Below are 16,448 nucleotides of genomic sequence, written 5' to 3'. Positions count from 1 at the left end.
AAGACTAATGAGGTCACATGAAAAGAACAAAGGAGCTGGCTGGAAGGGGTTCCTACTGGCCAGATCTGAGAGCCTTTGAGCATCAGAAAAAAAAAAGTGACAATAATGGATACAATACAATGGATACATACAAGAAAGAAAGCATCCAGGAGTCCACAATCATTGCAAAAATATAAAGGTGGGAGGAGTGGAGTTTTCTCCACGGAAGAATTCCAGCTAAGACATGCAGGAGTGACAAAACTAGGAAATCAATTTGTAACCATCAATATACTATACAATGAGTCATCTACACTTCAATTTAAAAATCTACTTTTAATACTTGTAATACTTGTAAGGAGATTTAATGGATACTAAAAGTGTTGGATGAAAGCTTAATGCAGAGCATAATATTTACACAGTCTCAAAGTATCGCCCCACACACTGTTTGTTAGGAAAAGGAAATGATGACCTTTCTAACAGAGAGATCTGGTGCACAGCGCCTTAACTAAGGAGTCAAACTTTGCATCGTCAATAATGGATCAAATAGGCATCATGTTTCCTCTATTGTGAGATGAGCAGTCACACAAATTTAGAATGTGGAGCATTCTATGACACAATGGCCCTAGACTTATTAAAATGTCAATGTCACTCAAGTGGTAGAGTGCATGCTTAGCATGCATGAGGTCCTGGGTTCAATCCCAGTACTTCCTCTAAAAATAAATCAATGAGTAAACCTAATTATCTCTCCCTCATAAAACAAACAAACAAAAACGTCAATGTCATGAAGGACAAAAAGAGACCAGAGACTAGAAGTCTGTTTAGACTAAAAGAGACTTAAGCGTTCATTGTATTATTCTTTCAATTTCTTAAGGGGAAATGACGAGGAATATGTCTCACAGAAGGAGTACAAGCCTCCAAATACAGCACAAATATTTACCAAAGAATCTCTTTTGTGTCTCAAAAGTTTTATCAAACACACAAACTTTAACAAATGTTCATAGTATATTTGCCATGTGTATACATTATGCTACATATTCTGTGTGTGTAAGGTAGTTCAGTGACCAAGGTCTCTGCTGTCATGGAACTGGTATTTTGGGTGGAAAAAGAGCAAATGGTCAGTAGTGAGGTAAACAAAAAAATGAGAAGATATGGAATACCATAACGGAAACATACAAGGAGAGATTTCAAGCTGGCAAGAGTCCTGTTTTAGAGGGTGTAGAGCTCTCCAAAGAGATAACATGTTGGGGGAGGGTTTAGCTCAAGTGGCAGAGCCAGTACTTAGCATGCACAAGGTCCTGGGTTCAGTCCCCAGCACCTCCATCGAAAAACCAGCTAAATCAATAAACCTAATTATCACCCCCCTGCGAGGAAAAAAAAGAACCTATAAAAAAAGAGATAACATGTATAGCTCAAGGAAGTATATTCAGTTTCTTGTAATAACATAACGGAGAAGAATCTGAGAAGAAAAATATATATACATAATTCTATGTATAACTAAGCCACTTTGCTGTACACCTGAAACTAACATTGTAAATCAACTACACTTCAATAAAAAAAAATTTTTAAAGGATCTGGGACTAAAATGCCATGATGTTTGCAACTCCCTTGAAGTAGTTTGGAAAGTGGGTGAGAACATTCCAGACGTTAGGCATCGCCGCAACAACAGGCAAGCAAGGGTGCTCTTAAGTCTAGGTGCATGGAACAGAGTTATCCAGTCACCTCCCAAGGTTCAGCCCTGCACTCCTGGAAGCATGGATTAGTCGATGGGAAGTGAAAAAAAAGTCTGTGCCTCGTGGTAGCCATTGGGATGGATGCAAAGGAGGGTGAGGAGACTGGCTTGGGGGGGTGCAGGGGGAGAGGAGTATCAACGTTATCCTTATTCTCCTATTAGATGACTAATAAATGCCATCTTTCCTCTTGCAGGTTTTTCAGGGAAATCGAGACTCCTTCACACCCGTAGTGAACACTCTAGACCCCCCACTATTTATTCGCTACCTGAGAATTCACCCTCAGAGCTGGGAGCACCAGATTGCCCTGAGGATGGAGATTCTGGGCTGTGAGGCACAGCAGGTGTACTGAGAATGGCGCCCCCACCCCCGCCGGTTCCATCGCACCTCTGTCCCAGCCCCTGTCCAGCATCCCTCTCAGCCTGGCCTCCTGGTTCCACCCTTTTTCTGTGTATTTAAAGTATACAGTCCTAGCAGATCTGCCCTGAAGCCCCCGAAATTGTCATGAATCCTGCATCTTCTGGGAGTGTTGCATCCACTGGCTGCAGCTGTTCCCAGATCGCTCCTTCCTTCCAGCGTCTTTAGGCAAAAAAGAAATGAGACAACCCGCCTGGAAAGCATTCTCTTCCTGACAAGTTAGGTCTCTTCCACAGCCGCCACTTCCTCCTCTGCGGCAAAATGAGGCGTTGAAAGGGGTCAGGAGGTATTCACCATGGGAGCATTTCTGATGAAGCCTTAGATATTGAAAATGAAACTCTCACTTGTTTCTTAGGCTGATCAAGCATGTCACCGAACGTGTTTGGAGATCATATCACCACAGCCTTGAAGTCAAAAGATAAGTCATTTTGACCGTCTGCAAAATGGAAATAATATGAGAACTACTGCATTAAAGTCTGTTCTTGCCTCTTCATAGATAGATATAATGATCTTCGTTAGTCATCTTGGGGCATTGTTAGTGGCACATTCTTACCTCAAAAACTAGTATTCTTGGAGGAGGGGGGTGCAGCTCAGTGGTAGAGCAGGTGCTTAGCATGCAGAGGGTCCTGAGTTCAATCCCCAGTCCCTCTGTTAAAAAAAAAAACTATTGTTCTTTGAGGCTCGTGGATGGGATTCAATAGCCCCCTAAACCCCCCATCCCTCCGTCCCTTGAGACTATATATAACATTATGTATGAATGTGTATGTACATTTTCTCTGACAGAAGTGTCCAAAGATTTAATCAGACCTTAAAGGGTTAAAAAGCTTTAAAAGAGTTCATTTTAATCTCAGAAAAGTAAATAAAACCCATGGCTATCTGGGCTAGGAGATACAACATTATAATTCTAATAATGCACTCATTTTGCTCCCTCCCTCCGCTAATTTCCTGCTGAAATGACCCAACAAAAATGTAGGGGGAAATTCTATAACATGACTGAAAAGCAGTCCCACTTACATAGTTGACGTACTGAGGAGTCAAAAGAAATGAGGTAGGCCCGGTTGTGTTCTTCCTTCACGGCGACCTCACATGCCAGACGGCAGCGCGAGGGAGCATCCCAAGGCAAGGCGATCTCGAAGCAGAGGCCCCTAGTGTAAGAGCAAGATTGCTTCGTTCTCAGAAAAGGCAAGGGAGTAACCGCTTTTCCCCACGCTAGATAGTCTTCCAATAGTTCTTCTTGACCCTGATGTGACCTTTTGGGGGACTGTCATGGAATCACACCCCACAACTGATGAAGCTGCAGTCTGTTAAGGTTAGAAGTCAATTTACAGAAATCAACATGCTGCTTTGCTTTATAGCCTGGTAGAGAAGTTAACCTCAAAGGTGATATGGTTTTAATCCCTGTAAAAGGTTAACCAGTTTTATGTCTAACTTAATTATCTTTCTTTGGCATTCCTTTCCCACAGGCTGCGTACATCTCTATTTCTCAAATGCTCTTGGAACCAGCTCTTCTGTCTTCCTGCTGGTTTCCTCAATAATCAGTTAAATAAAACATTGACACATATAAGCAAATGCCTTTGAAACTTGTGTTTTTATACCAGAAATTAAAATGTGAACAATGATATTTTAAAAGAAAAAACAAATACAGGCACTGAATCACAGGATGGACAGTTTAGAAAAACAAATGAGTGAGTTAGGAAACCAGATTAAATTGAACTCAGAGTTGAATGATATAATTTATGAGAGCGGAAATAACATTTTAAAATGAGAAATGGAGCCTTGATCCAGGAGCCGAGCTTACAGAGAGAGAGATTGAGAAATGGGGAGTTACTGTTCAGCTGGTCTAGACTTTCAGTTCTGCGAGATGACTCAGTTCTAAAGACCTGCCTACAGTTAATGACATTTTACTGTGCAAAATCTAAGAGGATAAACATCTAAGAGGATAGCTGCATAAAGCGCTCTCACCACCATAAAAATTCAAACTTCTTGAAGGAAAGATAAGAGTGGGGTGGTCATACAAAACAATAGGAGAAAATTTCTTTGAGACGAAATAACAATAATAAGAATAATAAAATAAATTTGAAGAATGAGACTGTGCATTGTTTGCCCACATCAACCTAGTCAAGTAGGACAATAGACCTTGTTGCTGAGGCCAGAAGCTCCACAGCATTTTACTGGTTGAGTTATTTGTAAGATCCCTGAGATCACAGCAAATTAATTATCAGAAGACTGCTGAGCATGATGGAAGGTCTGTCTCAGTGGTAGAGCGTGTGCTTAGCATGCAGGAGGTCATGGGTTCAATCCCTGGTACTTCCATTTAAAAAATAATTTTTAAAAGAATAAAAAAATAAAGTGGATGTGTGTTTAAAAAAAGATTGCTGAGCAAATTCAATCTCCTATGAGAAACATAATTTGTAACGTTAAGTGAACAAACCAATGTAATTTTCTGTCACAAACATTTATCAAACATAATCTCAAGATTACAAGAAACAATCTTCAAAAGATATATATTAAAACAAGACTATGTCTCAATATTATAGAAAAATTCTATATCCTTTTTAGCAAACAGACTGTGTAGAAGCTTAGGTTTACAATGACAAGATACAGGTTAAGTGTGGACTTAACTGCCATGTTTACAAACTGACTATAACTATTTCTAACCTTCTTCTAATCAAAGGGTAATGACTGACATAACAAGTCCCAGAAATGTGTGGGTATTATGTCATCCATATTGCTAACCAAGACTGAGACTTTCAGTCTCATACTCTTCTACAAGTAAGAACAGAATCTTCAAAACATGCTGTCAGAATAGATCACCTACAAAGAACATTTAACTGATATCAATGGTGGTCTCCTGTTCTTTGTCTAACCTTCCTTTGGGAAACTGCCCCTCACATTCCACTGTATTCCTACTTGGTTCCTGTTTCGTGAACCAAGATTCCTTTTGGTTCCCAAATAAGTTTGAGTTGGGTTTCTGTCACTTGCGACCCAAAAAGTCTGTTCTAAACTGCAAAATTTCTCCATTGCAATCTTCAGTTCAACAAGACACTGAGGAAACATTTACAGAGATGTGAAGGAAACATTTCCTCAGTGCAATCCAAGAAATTTTCAAGCCAGAATATGTATCTATTCCCATACGTCTATTTTTAGACCAACCCTTTCTCCTCATGTGCAACATCTAAATATTCAAATACCTACTTCACCAAGCTAGCTAATTCCTGTCCATCTCTTAAATATCACTTAATCCGAATCTCCTCTGGGGACCTTTTTCCTCCCATGAGTCCCACTCATACAGTGCCTTAACCTTCACTACCTTCTGAAACTCCAATAAAATACCAATAAAATTTAAAAGATTGGGGGGGACTTCAGTGTAACAAAATTTTAGAAAGTAGAAAGAATACATAAAGGGCTAACTAACTTAGAAAACCCTAGAAAGCTGAATCCTAGGCTGTCAATTAGGAAAACCAGAAGCAACTGGATTTACACTACAGAATCTGCCGAAACAGGCAGGAATTGGTCGCTTTGGGTTATTCTGGAAATGGAGGTGAAGATGGGGGGCTAAACTAAATAAGATTGCTTGAGAAGCTGTCTAATTAGATAATGTAAGAAATACTTTAATCCTACAATCCTCTTTTCAGCTCCACACAGCAACAGTAGCAGAAGCCTGGAGGTTAATTCTCTGGAGAGGGTAAGCTGCAAGGTCTAGGAATAGGGAGACAGCAGGCATGGTTGTTTACTGAAAACAGAAGGATCGAGGAAGATGCTTACTCAGTCTTGACATTCAGTAGCACACCTTTCTTTCTTACCTCACAGATGGGAGTTACCATACTAGAAGGAGGAATTAACCCTGATGTTCATGAGGACTTTGGGCTGCTGCTGCATAGTACAGACAGAGAGGGATATGCTTGGCACTTGGGTGATCCACTGGGGCATTTCTTAGGACTAAATGCATCAGTTAGGGCTGTGGCCCATCCCACTAACCCCCTTTGTATAAGTTTTTTAGAGGTTATGACCAACCAGAATCCTGGAGAAACCGTCGCAGAATGCAGTGAACCTAATGTGACAAATCAGTGGATCTGAGTGGTGCAAGAGGTAGACCATAGCTGTTAAAACATGGTGGCCTCCAACCAGAAAACTACAAGAGCTCATCAATGAATTCAGTAAAGTTACAGGATACAAATCAATATACAGAAATCTGTTGCATTTCTCTACACTAACAACAAATTATCAGATAAAGAAATGAAGGAAACAATCCAATTTACAATCACATCAAAAAGAATAAAATACCTAGGAATAGACCTACCCAAGGAGATAAAAGAGCTGTACTCCAAAAACTAAAAGGCGTTGATGAAAGAAATTGAAGATGACACAAACAGATGGAGAGATATACCGTGTTCTTGGATTGAAAGAATCAACATTGTTACAATGATCATGCTACCCACAGCAATCTACAGATTCAACGCAATTCCCATAAGATATACCAATGATAGTTTTCATAGAACTACAACAAATAATTTTAAAATTTGTATGGAGCTACAAATGACCCAGAATAGCCAAAACAATCTTGAGAAAGAAGAACAGAGCTGGAGGAATCATGCTTCCTGACTTCAGACTATACTACAAAGCTATAGTCATCAAAGCAGTCTGGTACTGGCACAAAAACAGACACATAGACCAATGGAACAGGATAAAGAACCCAGAAATAAACCCACACACCGGTATATGGTCAATTACTCTATGACAGAGGAGGCAAGAATATACAATGGAGAAAAGACAGTCCCTTCAATAAGTGGTGCTGGGAAAACTGGACAGCTACATGTAAAAGAATGAAATTAGATCATTGACTAACACTATATGCAAAAATAAACTCAAAGGGGTATAATTATTTTGCAAAACAATCTGGCATCATCTACTAAAGTTGAGCATACAGCTACCCTATGGCAATTCTGTTGGCTAATGACCTAGATGTAGAACTGCCATGTGAACCAAGAGACAGGACAACACTAGCTGTAAGAGCTCCAAACTAGAAACAACCTTTATTGTATATATTTCCTGACAGCTCAGTTTGATTGCTGTACAGTAATCCATTATATAATATATATTACAATTTATTTATCCACTGATTTTTCTCATAGAACCCTGACTGATACATTATCTATGCCAGTTCTTCCATGGAGGTGATTATCTTTTTTAAAAAAATTGGTTTGTAAGAGTTCTTTGTATGTTAAGGATATTAATCTATTGTCTGTCATACATGTAATGAAATCTTTCACCTAATTTGTTATTGGCCTTCTATCTATCTTTCTTTACAATATTTTGCCGTATGAAAGATCTATATTCTGATGCAATAAATTTATCAGTATTTTCACTCATAGCTTTTGGGTTTTAAGAAATGCTTAGCGTAGGTTTTGCACACCAAGATTATAAAAATATCGACTCATATTTTACTCCAATGTGTATATGGTTTCATTTTTGTTTAGACCTTGATCTGTCTAGAATTTATTTTTGTGTGTAGGGCTCTCACATCTTGCCACACTGACATGAATGTCATCTTCATCATGTATTGAAGTCCCATATATACACTATTATTAGCTGTGGTAGATACCATGTGGCAAGCAAAATATCTTGGAATTCTTCAAGCCCAAGAGGGTATGACTACCTTGAGGACGGATTTCAGTATCAACACAGTTGTTTATGCATAGCCAGAAGAAGTGTGCATGCGTAGCTGTCAGAAAGACTGGGGGCGGTCCACTGCAGTAAATGATATCATAAGGAGCAGTGGAATTCCATTTGGAACTTCAGAGACCCCAAAGGAAGACTCTGGCCAGCTTCTCCTGAAAGCTCTCTTGGCTCTAAGTCAACTTATGGGTAAGTGGCTTCCCAGTTGACACTGGTCTCTTTAAGCCCTATGAAACAGAGGATGAGTGTATCAGTTATAAATGTCTTAAGTAATACAAAATTCAAATTGGAGTTTCTTTTTCTCAGAGCAAGCAGTTAAAAGGTGGACAGAGAGAGGTGTTGGTTTGGTGGCTTGAAATTGTCAGAATAGATGTACATTGCCTCATGGCTGCAAGATGGCCCCTCCAACTTCACGTAACACTTAAAGAATATTCAAGGAAGCACAAAGGGAAAATGATAGCACCGACTCTTTCATCAAGACAGCAGAAAGTCTTCCCAGAAGCTACCTAGTAGATTTCTGTCAGGCTTCATTTTCTAGCTTCATTATCTAATGATGCCATGCAGCCACTGCTAGCAGCAAGATGGCTGGGAAAAGGAGGAGTCAGCTTTTCTAGCCTCTCTAGTTGTATGAAATAAGTGAAAAGGGTGTGAGAATGACAGGCAATGAGAAATGTCTGCCAAAATTCACCATGCATTCATTTATTCAAAAAAACTTATTAAAAGGGGGGAGAGTATAGCTCAAGTGGTAGAGCTCAGCTTAGCATACAAAGGGTACTGGGCTCAATCCCCAGTACCTCCTCTAAAAATAAATAAGTAAATCTAACTACCTCCCCACCAATATAAATAAATAAAAATATATAAAAGAAATTTAAAAAATTTTTAAACATTTAAAACTTTTAATTAAAAAAAACAAAAAGAAAAAAAAATTTATTGAGCATCTGAACACCCTGTGTGAACAAAACAGACCAAAATCCCTGCCCTCAAGGAGCTGACATTTTAATCAGGAAAGACATAATAAAATAAATAAGTAAACCAAGGGGAGAAGGCCTAGCTCAGCGGTAAAGCACGCGCTTAGCGTGCATGAGGTCTTGGGGTCAATCTCCAGTTCTGCTGTTAAAATAAATAAACCTAATTACCTCCTCCCCCCTAAATTTTTTAAAATAAAATAAACATGTGAACTATATACTATACTATATTCTGATGAAGTCCATGGAGAGACATCAAGCAAGTAATCTGATTAGGAAGTTCATGACATAATGATATGATTTTAATAAAGCCTTCTCAGGAAAATCGTCATTGAGAAGGTGATATTTGAACACCTGAAGGAGGTGAGAGAATGAGTCATGAGCAGATGGAGGGGAAAGCATTCCTTGGAGAGAGAATAGCAAGTGAAAAATTCCAAGGTAGGAGCCTGCTGGTTTGTTCAAGACGAAGTGAGGCTAAGTTCCACTCAAACATGGAAGTACGCAGTGGTAACTTATTGTTGCACAACAAGGACTTTTCTTTTGTGGCAGTACATGGGCACTGTCCCTAACCTAGTAATAAAAATGGCAGCAAGCAGGAAGCTCTGAACTCCTGTGATCTGGTGGATTACCCATCCATATCAGATTCACTGGCTCCAGAACTTCTTATCTGCTGATTCAGTAATAAATCCAAGTCAAAAGGAAACAAAACAAAAGAAAGACATGGGAGTGAAAAAGATGAGATCAAGTTTAGGAGGGAATGTCAGGTATCTTGTCTCCTACAGAAGAGTACATTTTTGTCTTGTGCTCTTTTGGGTCTTGGAGGGAGGGATGTGGTTCGCTTTGGAAGCTGTGTTCAGGATTCAAGAGTGTCAGTCAGTGAATTATTCTTGTGTTCATGACAGGTGAGAAGTTCTGCAGTTAAAAAGTAAACCACCATTTTCTAACTTTTCAGACAAAGCTGCTTTGGAAAGAAAACATCCACCCTTGGCATCAAGTCCATGGAACCCCAGCAGCTGCTGAGCGTTGGGTTTCTGCTGTGCTCTCTGACTTGCCTCTTGTTGGAAACTGTAGCTTCCTCTATGTTACCCTTATCTGCCTTTGGACTACAAGACAAAGCAGGATGGAATCCAGGCTCAAGGGGTGTGTTGGCTGTTAGGATGAATATTCCTATCTTCATAGGGTGTAAGATTTATGTCTCAGGTCAGGAAAAACTGCTTTGTATTTAAAAAATAATGTTTGCAGGAAAGCAAACTATTCTGGTTTCATTCCATTTAGTTCAACAAGCACTTACCCATCTACTGTGTGCCAAAGCCATAAACCTTCAACCTCTCCCTGGGGAGACAGAATGACCATTAAAGTGTAGGGGGAGGGATCGGGGAGGATTTGACAAAGGAAGTGAAATGTAGGCTAAACCTGATGACCCACTGATCCTTGGCCAGCACTGGAAAGCATGTTGCTGGTGAGTGGGGAACCCTCTTGACTCTTCCATGGGCACATTGGTTTTACCCACATCTTCCAGTGATCAGCAGACTCCCTCTAAAGTTCCTTCCGCCAGTTGCCCTGGCCTCTTCCTGCTCCAGATGAACAGGAGTACCTCCATCAAAAAAACAAAACAAAACAAAAAACAAGCAAAAAAGATATTTGGTCGAGGGAGAGTATAGCTCATTGGTAGAGTGTGTGCTGAGCATGCACAAGGTCCTGGGTTCAGCCCTCGGTACCTCTACTAAAAATAATAAATAAATAAACTTAATTACTTCCCCCCAAGAAATTTTTTTTAATTAGAAAAAAGATTTTTAAAAAAAATCTGTGGCAGAGATTATTGTTCCTATTTGACATCCAAGGAGACAAAGATGATACCCAACTAAGGATACCTTTTTTTTTTATGTGCATCCCTTTAACCTCTTAGAGGAAGCACAGCCAAGTAGTCAAGAATATGGGCTATGGGCAACTATGAGAACTTGATATCTGGGACAACCATCTGAACTTGAACCAGGGTTCACATCCCAACCACATTATTCCCTTGACCTCTCCTCAATAAACATCTCTGCTTTTCCTACAGAAAACCATAGGTCCTGGCTGAGCAACTTTGGGGATTACTTATGGGATCTGATCAAGAGCTCCATCCCTCCAGCAGCCATCTTGGCTTTTCTTATCACCACGGCAATCCTGGGGACCCTCTACTGCCTCACGTAAGCTGCCGTGGGATGAGGCGAGGAGACGGGACAGGGAACCAGAGGGAGAGACAGCAACAACCCAGTTCCCTGCCCGTCTGCACATCTGTCATTAAGGGAAAGTTTTAAGGAAGGTGATTCTGTGAACAAAACTCTGAAAGTGTTTTTCAACTGGAAGAGGAGAAAAGTGACACGATGGTTATTGAGCTGTGCAGGCCTGCACTTCTAGCTAACCTGATCTTATGTCTAACCTGCTACCCCTCCCTGTGCGCGCTTTTCTTGGAATAACTTATCCTTTTACCCTAGAGGTCTTGAAAGAAGGTCATGGACTGAACCTCAAGAAAATGGGCAGACCCTCCTCAATTCCTCCATAACCACAACAAATTCTTATCAGGATGAAAGGAATGTAGCCCCTGCTCACACCCTGACTGTCATCACCCCCCTGTTTCCATTTTTCTATAAAACCCCAAGACACTTAACCCAAGGCGAGCTCACAGTCTTTAACGCATTAGCCTGCTGTGACTCTCCTTGCCTGGCAAAGCAATAAGGCCATTCTTTTCCAATTCTCCCAAAACTTTGCCTCCAACTCTCAATTCAGCTATCGGGGTACAGAGGGCAGTTTTTTGGCAACACAACCCCCTTTTAAAAAGTCTCCTCATTCTTTTTTCTCCAACCTGCTCCATCCATTACCAACAGCTTACAGGTGACACTTAATCACCAGTGTTTGTGACTGATCATTTGTTTCACTAACTTCATTAACTCCCAATTATCCTTCCCTTTGATTTAGGAACTCTCAAGGAAAACATATGATGAATTGTGTTATCAATTGCCTCGCAATTTACCAAAATAATTATCTATGTAAATCATATGAAGCCAAAGAGATTCCTGAAATAGCAAACAAAATAGTTAAGCTTAGCTAGAAAAGCCCAAACTCCATTAATTCAATCACTATGTACCAAGAGATGACTACTTGCCTGTCTCTGTCCTGGTTGCTAGAGACAGAGAAATAAGATGATCGAATAATTGCAAACTGGTGAGTCAGTGGTGTGATGGGAGACAGAGTCCAAGTGGGGAAACCCATGAAAGTGTGGGATGGGGTTAAGAAAGGCTTTGTGTAGTAAAGAACTGTTGAAACTTCATAATCTAATAAAGGGGCTGAGGGCAAAGATCAGATTAAGGGTATGGCAATCCCAGCTAAGGCTCTTGATAACCTCAAGAATAACCCCAGATAAAGAACCATGTCTAGAAAACAACCTCTTCTCAAAAGGGAGCATTCCTGCTCCATCTCTGTACAGGGGGTGTGGAGATTAAGGGCAGATAACCTGTTTTCGGCTCAGAGGTCTCTTAACCAAGAAGAGCCACACCCAGACTTGAGGGAACCAGATACTCTGGACTTTGAGCTTGACAGAGTCATGATAGAATTTTAGTCTTGAGGGAAAGTTGTATCATGAATCAGGTGTTCTGGAAACAGACAGGGAGACAGGAGTTTGGTGGACAGGGTATTATCAGGAATCAGTGGCTGTGGAGGATACGGGAGGAAGAGAGAAACAGAACTGCCTTCAAGCCCAACAAAGCTTGGGTGATGCCTTCAGAGTTGTCCTACCTTTATAGCCACGTCTCTGATAGTTGGGAAGTGGGAGGCCCCAGGAAGTACAGGCAACTCCTGGCAGCTCAGGCAAATTCTGAAAGAGCTAACAGCTGAAGAAAGAAGGGTGACATATTTCTGTGTGCACAGTGGGGCAGCTGTGTTCCAGGTATGGAAGGAAGAGTGAAACATATCAGGTTGTCAGGAAGACAGGCTGTGCTGGGGACTGGCTATATGTTCACCAACCCTGTTACTTCCTCCCAAGCACAGAGGAAGACTGCATTTCCAAACAAAAGATGCCAGGACTCAAGTCAATATACAGTGGATTCCATATCTTTTAAGTCTGTGACTCAAATTAAGACCAGCAGGCCAGCTGCCTCAGGAACAGCAGAAGTATTGCTTAAACATGCAACATTCAGAGGGACTTCTGTAAAGATAAAGCAGACAACATGCCAAGAGAAATACTTCCTTCTTTGAAGTAAATGTCTCAACCTGAGGAGAAAAACCACTAAGTCTTTGCTGGGAACAAGTGAGATACAGCAAAACAAAGGAAGACATTGATGAAAAAATATTAAAGGAGATGTGGAAAACAGGCTACAAAAAGCTAGCACTATTAAGTAGAGATCAACAAAAACTTTAGTGAAAGTAAGATTAGAGAAAATAAATGATAGATGCAAGAGACATATAATGAATTTCGTGGTGGAAAAGAACCAAAGTAGTACAACAGAAAATACTTAAAGGTGTAATTTTTTGAACATTGCAGAAATAAAGTAAGGCTTGAGTCTATAATCACAAGGGCACATCAAGTCCCAGGAAAAATTGGCACTTGGTACTGGACACATCGTAGTTTGTCAATAACACTTGTTGATTTTTTATTAATACATTTCACAGTAAGGACTGCAAACAGTTTCTCTGTGACTCTTTATTCATACTCTATACACCACTAGCTGCAACTGTAATGAAGGCTTAAGCTAGCTGCTCATTACCTGAGGAAATCAACATGGGAGCCTGGTCAATCTCTTGGCACTCCAGTGGCAATTAGGGGAACTGACTGGTGCTAATAAGTATGTGAAAATACATATATGAGGAATATTTAGTATGGTTTATAATAATGAAATATAGAACCAGCTTAATGATTCTTGTCTGGTTAAAGGAAGCATGAAACATTCCTACCATGAGTACTATTTAGTCACCAAACGTTGTAGAAGGATAATGACATGGAATCATATTTTTGAAATATTGTTGAGTGGAAAAAAGCAGATTATAACAGGATATATAATTTTACTCAATTTGTTATTTAAATCATATTTAAAAGCCTTTAAAGACCTAGCCAAAGTATTAGATGTTGGTTATCACCTTGTGGTAGAGAATAGGTGATTTTAATTATGACTATTGTTGTTGTTGTTATTTATTTTCATGTTTATTTATGTCTATCTGCACTTTCCAATTTTTCCACAACAAACTATACTGTTTAATTAGTAAATTTTTTAAAAGATACTTTAAAAACAAAAGAAAACTCTCTGACCTTACTTCTACTCTACCTCCACCTCCAATCCCGACTATACTAGAAACACATTCTTACTCTTACTTTCTCAAGTCATCAAAGCATTTTCTCTGTATGAAAGCGTGTTCTCCCTAAGAAATCATTTGGTTCATATTCAGAGAAGAAGCTGTCTAAACTCCTATCTTGGAAAAAGTGATGTAACTACAGAGAGTGTATTGGAATTTAAATTCAGTTCAGTTGTCGTTATTTCCTCTTCCTTTCCCAGTATTCTTATAGGTGAACCAGTCCAATCGAAGTACTAGAAGATTCAATCGGGCAAGTGTAGTGTTTGGCTTGCTGGATTCCAAGAGAGCGGAGCGTGTGCTGTTGGCTTGCAATGAGGAAGTATCTGTCAGGCAAAATTAAATTGTCTTCCATCTCAAACTGTCTTTGCCTTTGTTTTCTCATTTCAAACATGCAATTGAAAAAATGATAATAGCCTTATTACTGTTTTAATTATAAAACAGTACACAGTTATTGCAAAAAAGTTTATAAAATATAGAAAGAAGAAAACATACTCATAACTCTAGCACCCAGAAATAAACATTGTTTACATCTTGCTATATCTTCTTCCAAATTTTTCCATGCTTACATTACTGTTACCAAAGTCCTACCCTAAAGTCATTAAGAAGTCTCCTATATTGTTTTCAAAAAGTTTTATAGTTTTGTCTTTTATATTTAAGTTATTCAGAATAAATTTTTGCATCGTGTGATGTAAGGTCTAATTTTATTTTTTTTTAATATTGTGAGAAGCTATACTTTCCCACTCATGAACTTTGAACTGAATTCCTGTGCCTAAAGGAAGTTCTGGGGATAGAGAAAAGCAGATAGTTGCAATAAATTCCAAGAAGCAATAAATTCTGAGGAGCAAAACCAGATTCTGAGCAATGAGCACCCTGAACTGGAACCAGCCAAGCAGAAAAAGGTGTGGGAATGTTGACAAAAGACCATCCATCCACTGAGTCAGCCAAACTGCCCTCCCGGTACTTTTCCACCCTAAGTTTGCCTCAATAAAAACTTTAACTAAATTTTGTGCAAGGGAATCACTCACTCTGAAGTTCCTCTGATTGCAGTAGTTTAGATAAAGTACCTACCTTCACCTGTAACCAGTCTTGGTTTCCCTTTTGATAATATGAATCCTTGATATGCCCCAGTGCCACTTATGCAAATCTGTCCTTTCCCTACTGCTCTGCAATGTCACTTTCGTGTTTTTTTAATTTAATTTTTAAAAATTGAAGTAGAGTTGACATAATATTGTGTTAGTTTCAGGTGTACAGCAAAATGATTCAGTGTATGTATTCCTCTTCATATTCTTTTCCATTATAGGTTATAACAGGATATTGAGTACAGTTTCCTGTGCTCCTTATTTATCTCTTTTATATATAGTACTTAGTATCTGCAAATCGAACTCCCAATTTACCCCTTCCCACCCCCTTTCCCCCTGGTAACCATAACTTTGTTTTCTATGTCTGTGAGCCTGTTTCTGTTTTGTAGCTAAGTTCATTTGTGTCCTTTTTTAGATTCCACACATAGGTGATATTATAAGATATTTGTCCTCTGTCTGACTTATTTCACCTAGTATGATAATCTCTAGGTCTATCCATGTTGCTGCAAATGGCATTATTTCATTCTTTTTCACTCTTTTTATGGCTGAGTCATATATATAATATATAATATATATACATATTATAGGTCTTGCTATCTAGAAGACAAGTCCCCCCCCCCACATCGTTCTTCTAGAATGCTTTGGCTATTCTTGTTCTTTACAACTCCACACACATTTTAAAATTCGATTACCCAGTTTCACAAAACATATTTGCTGAGATTTTAGATTGTCAAGTGTCACAAAACCTATCTGTTGAAATTTTTCATTGGAATTGCATTGATACATATACCTAGGACTGAAATTGGTGGCTCAGAGGGTAGATGCATGCTCAATTTTCAGAGATAATGAAAACCTGTTTTCCTCAATAATACTACCAATTTGTACTCCCAGGAGCAATGTTCTTGGGCATGGGAGCCATCAATCATGTGAGCTCAGCGTCTTAGCAGAGAAAACTGGGAGATCTGGCTTCAGACTCTTGCTCTCGGATTTTCCCGTGTTGGCTATGAGGTACTGGAAGGTGCAAATAAGATTACATAAAGTGATTAAGTGCTTATAATACTGTGAGGTTACTCGCTTGGGGTCAAGGGGGCAAGGCCTTTATCAGGTAAAGATGTGCACAGATGGTCGGCCGACCTGAGCTCTGTAAGCCAGTAGATGTTTGTTTTGTTCATAAAGTGTTTCGTCATTTAGGCCGCTGTTTTAACGCCACGAAGGAGCCAGGATATTAAATATTCCACTGATCCATCAATTTTCGGTGGCATTCACAGTAGGAGATGTAG

General features: G+C 39.5%; 2 protein-coding genes across 5 annotated transcripts in view; both read left to right on the top strand.

Moving 5' to 3' along the window:
- Positions 1–4,254, top strand: part of F8 (coagulation factor VIII) — a 98,483-nt gene extending 94,229 nt beyond the window's left edge. For all 4 annotated transcript variants that reach the window (XM_031675419.2, XM_072956142.1, XM_072956144.1 and 1 more), the window contains one exon: positions 1,903–4,254. In XM_031675419.2, the coding sequence (XP_031531279.1) occupies positions 1,903–2,058 (156 nt within the window). In that variant the 3' untranslated portion in view covers positions 2,059–4,254. The remainder of the gene's footprint in view (positions 1–1,902) is intronic.
- Positions 4,255–7,938: 3,684 nt separating this feature from the next.
- SMIM9 (small integral membrane protein 9) lies at positions 7,939–14,447 on the top strand. Its single transcript, XM_006219375.2, has 4 exons — positions 7,939–7,988; positions 9,717–9,904; positions 10,824–10,953; positions 14,290–14,447. Exons 2-4 carry the CDS (start codon positions 9,763–9,765, stop codon positions 14,324–14,326), a joined length of 309 nt encoding a protein of 102 aa, XP_006219437.2. The 5' UTR covers positions 7,939–7,988; positions 9,717–9,762; the 3' UTR covers positions 14,327–14,447.
- The last annotated feature ends 2,001 nt before the right edge of the window (positions 14,448–16,448 follow it).

Source organism: Vicugna pacos, chromosome X (genome assembly GCF_048564905.1).
Source record: "Vicugna pacos chromosome X, VicPac4, whole genome shotgun sequence".
In the NCBI taxonomy this organism is placed as follows: Eukaryota; Metazoa; Chordata; class Mammalia; order Artiodactyla; family Camelidae; genus Vicugna; species Vicugna pacos.
This window is presented reverse-complemented; position numbering and strand designations above follow the sequence as displayed.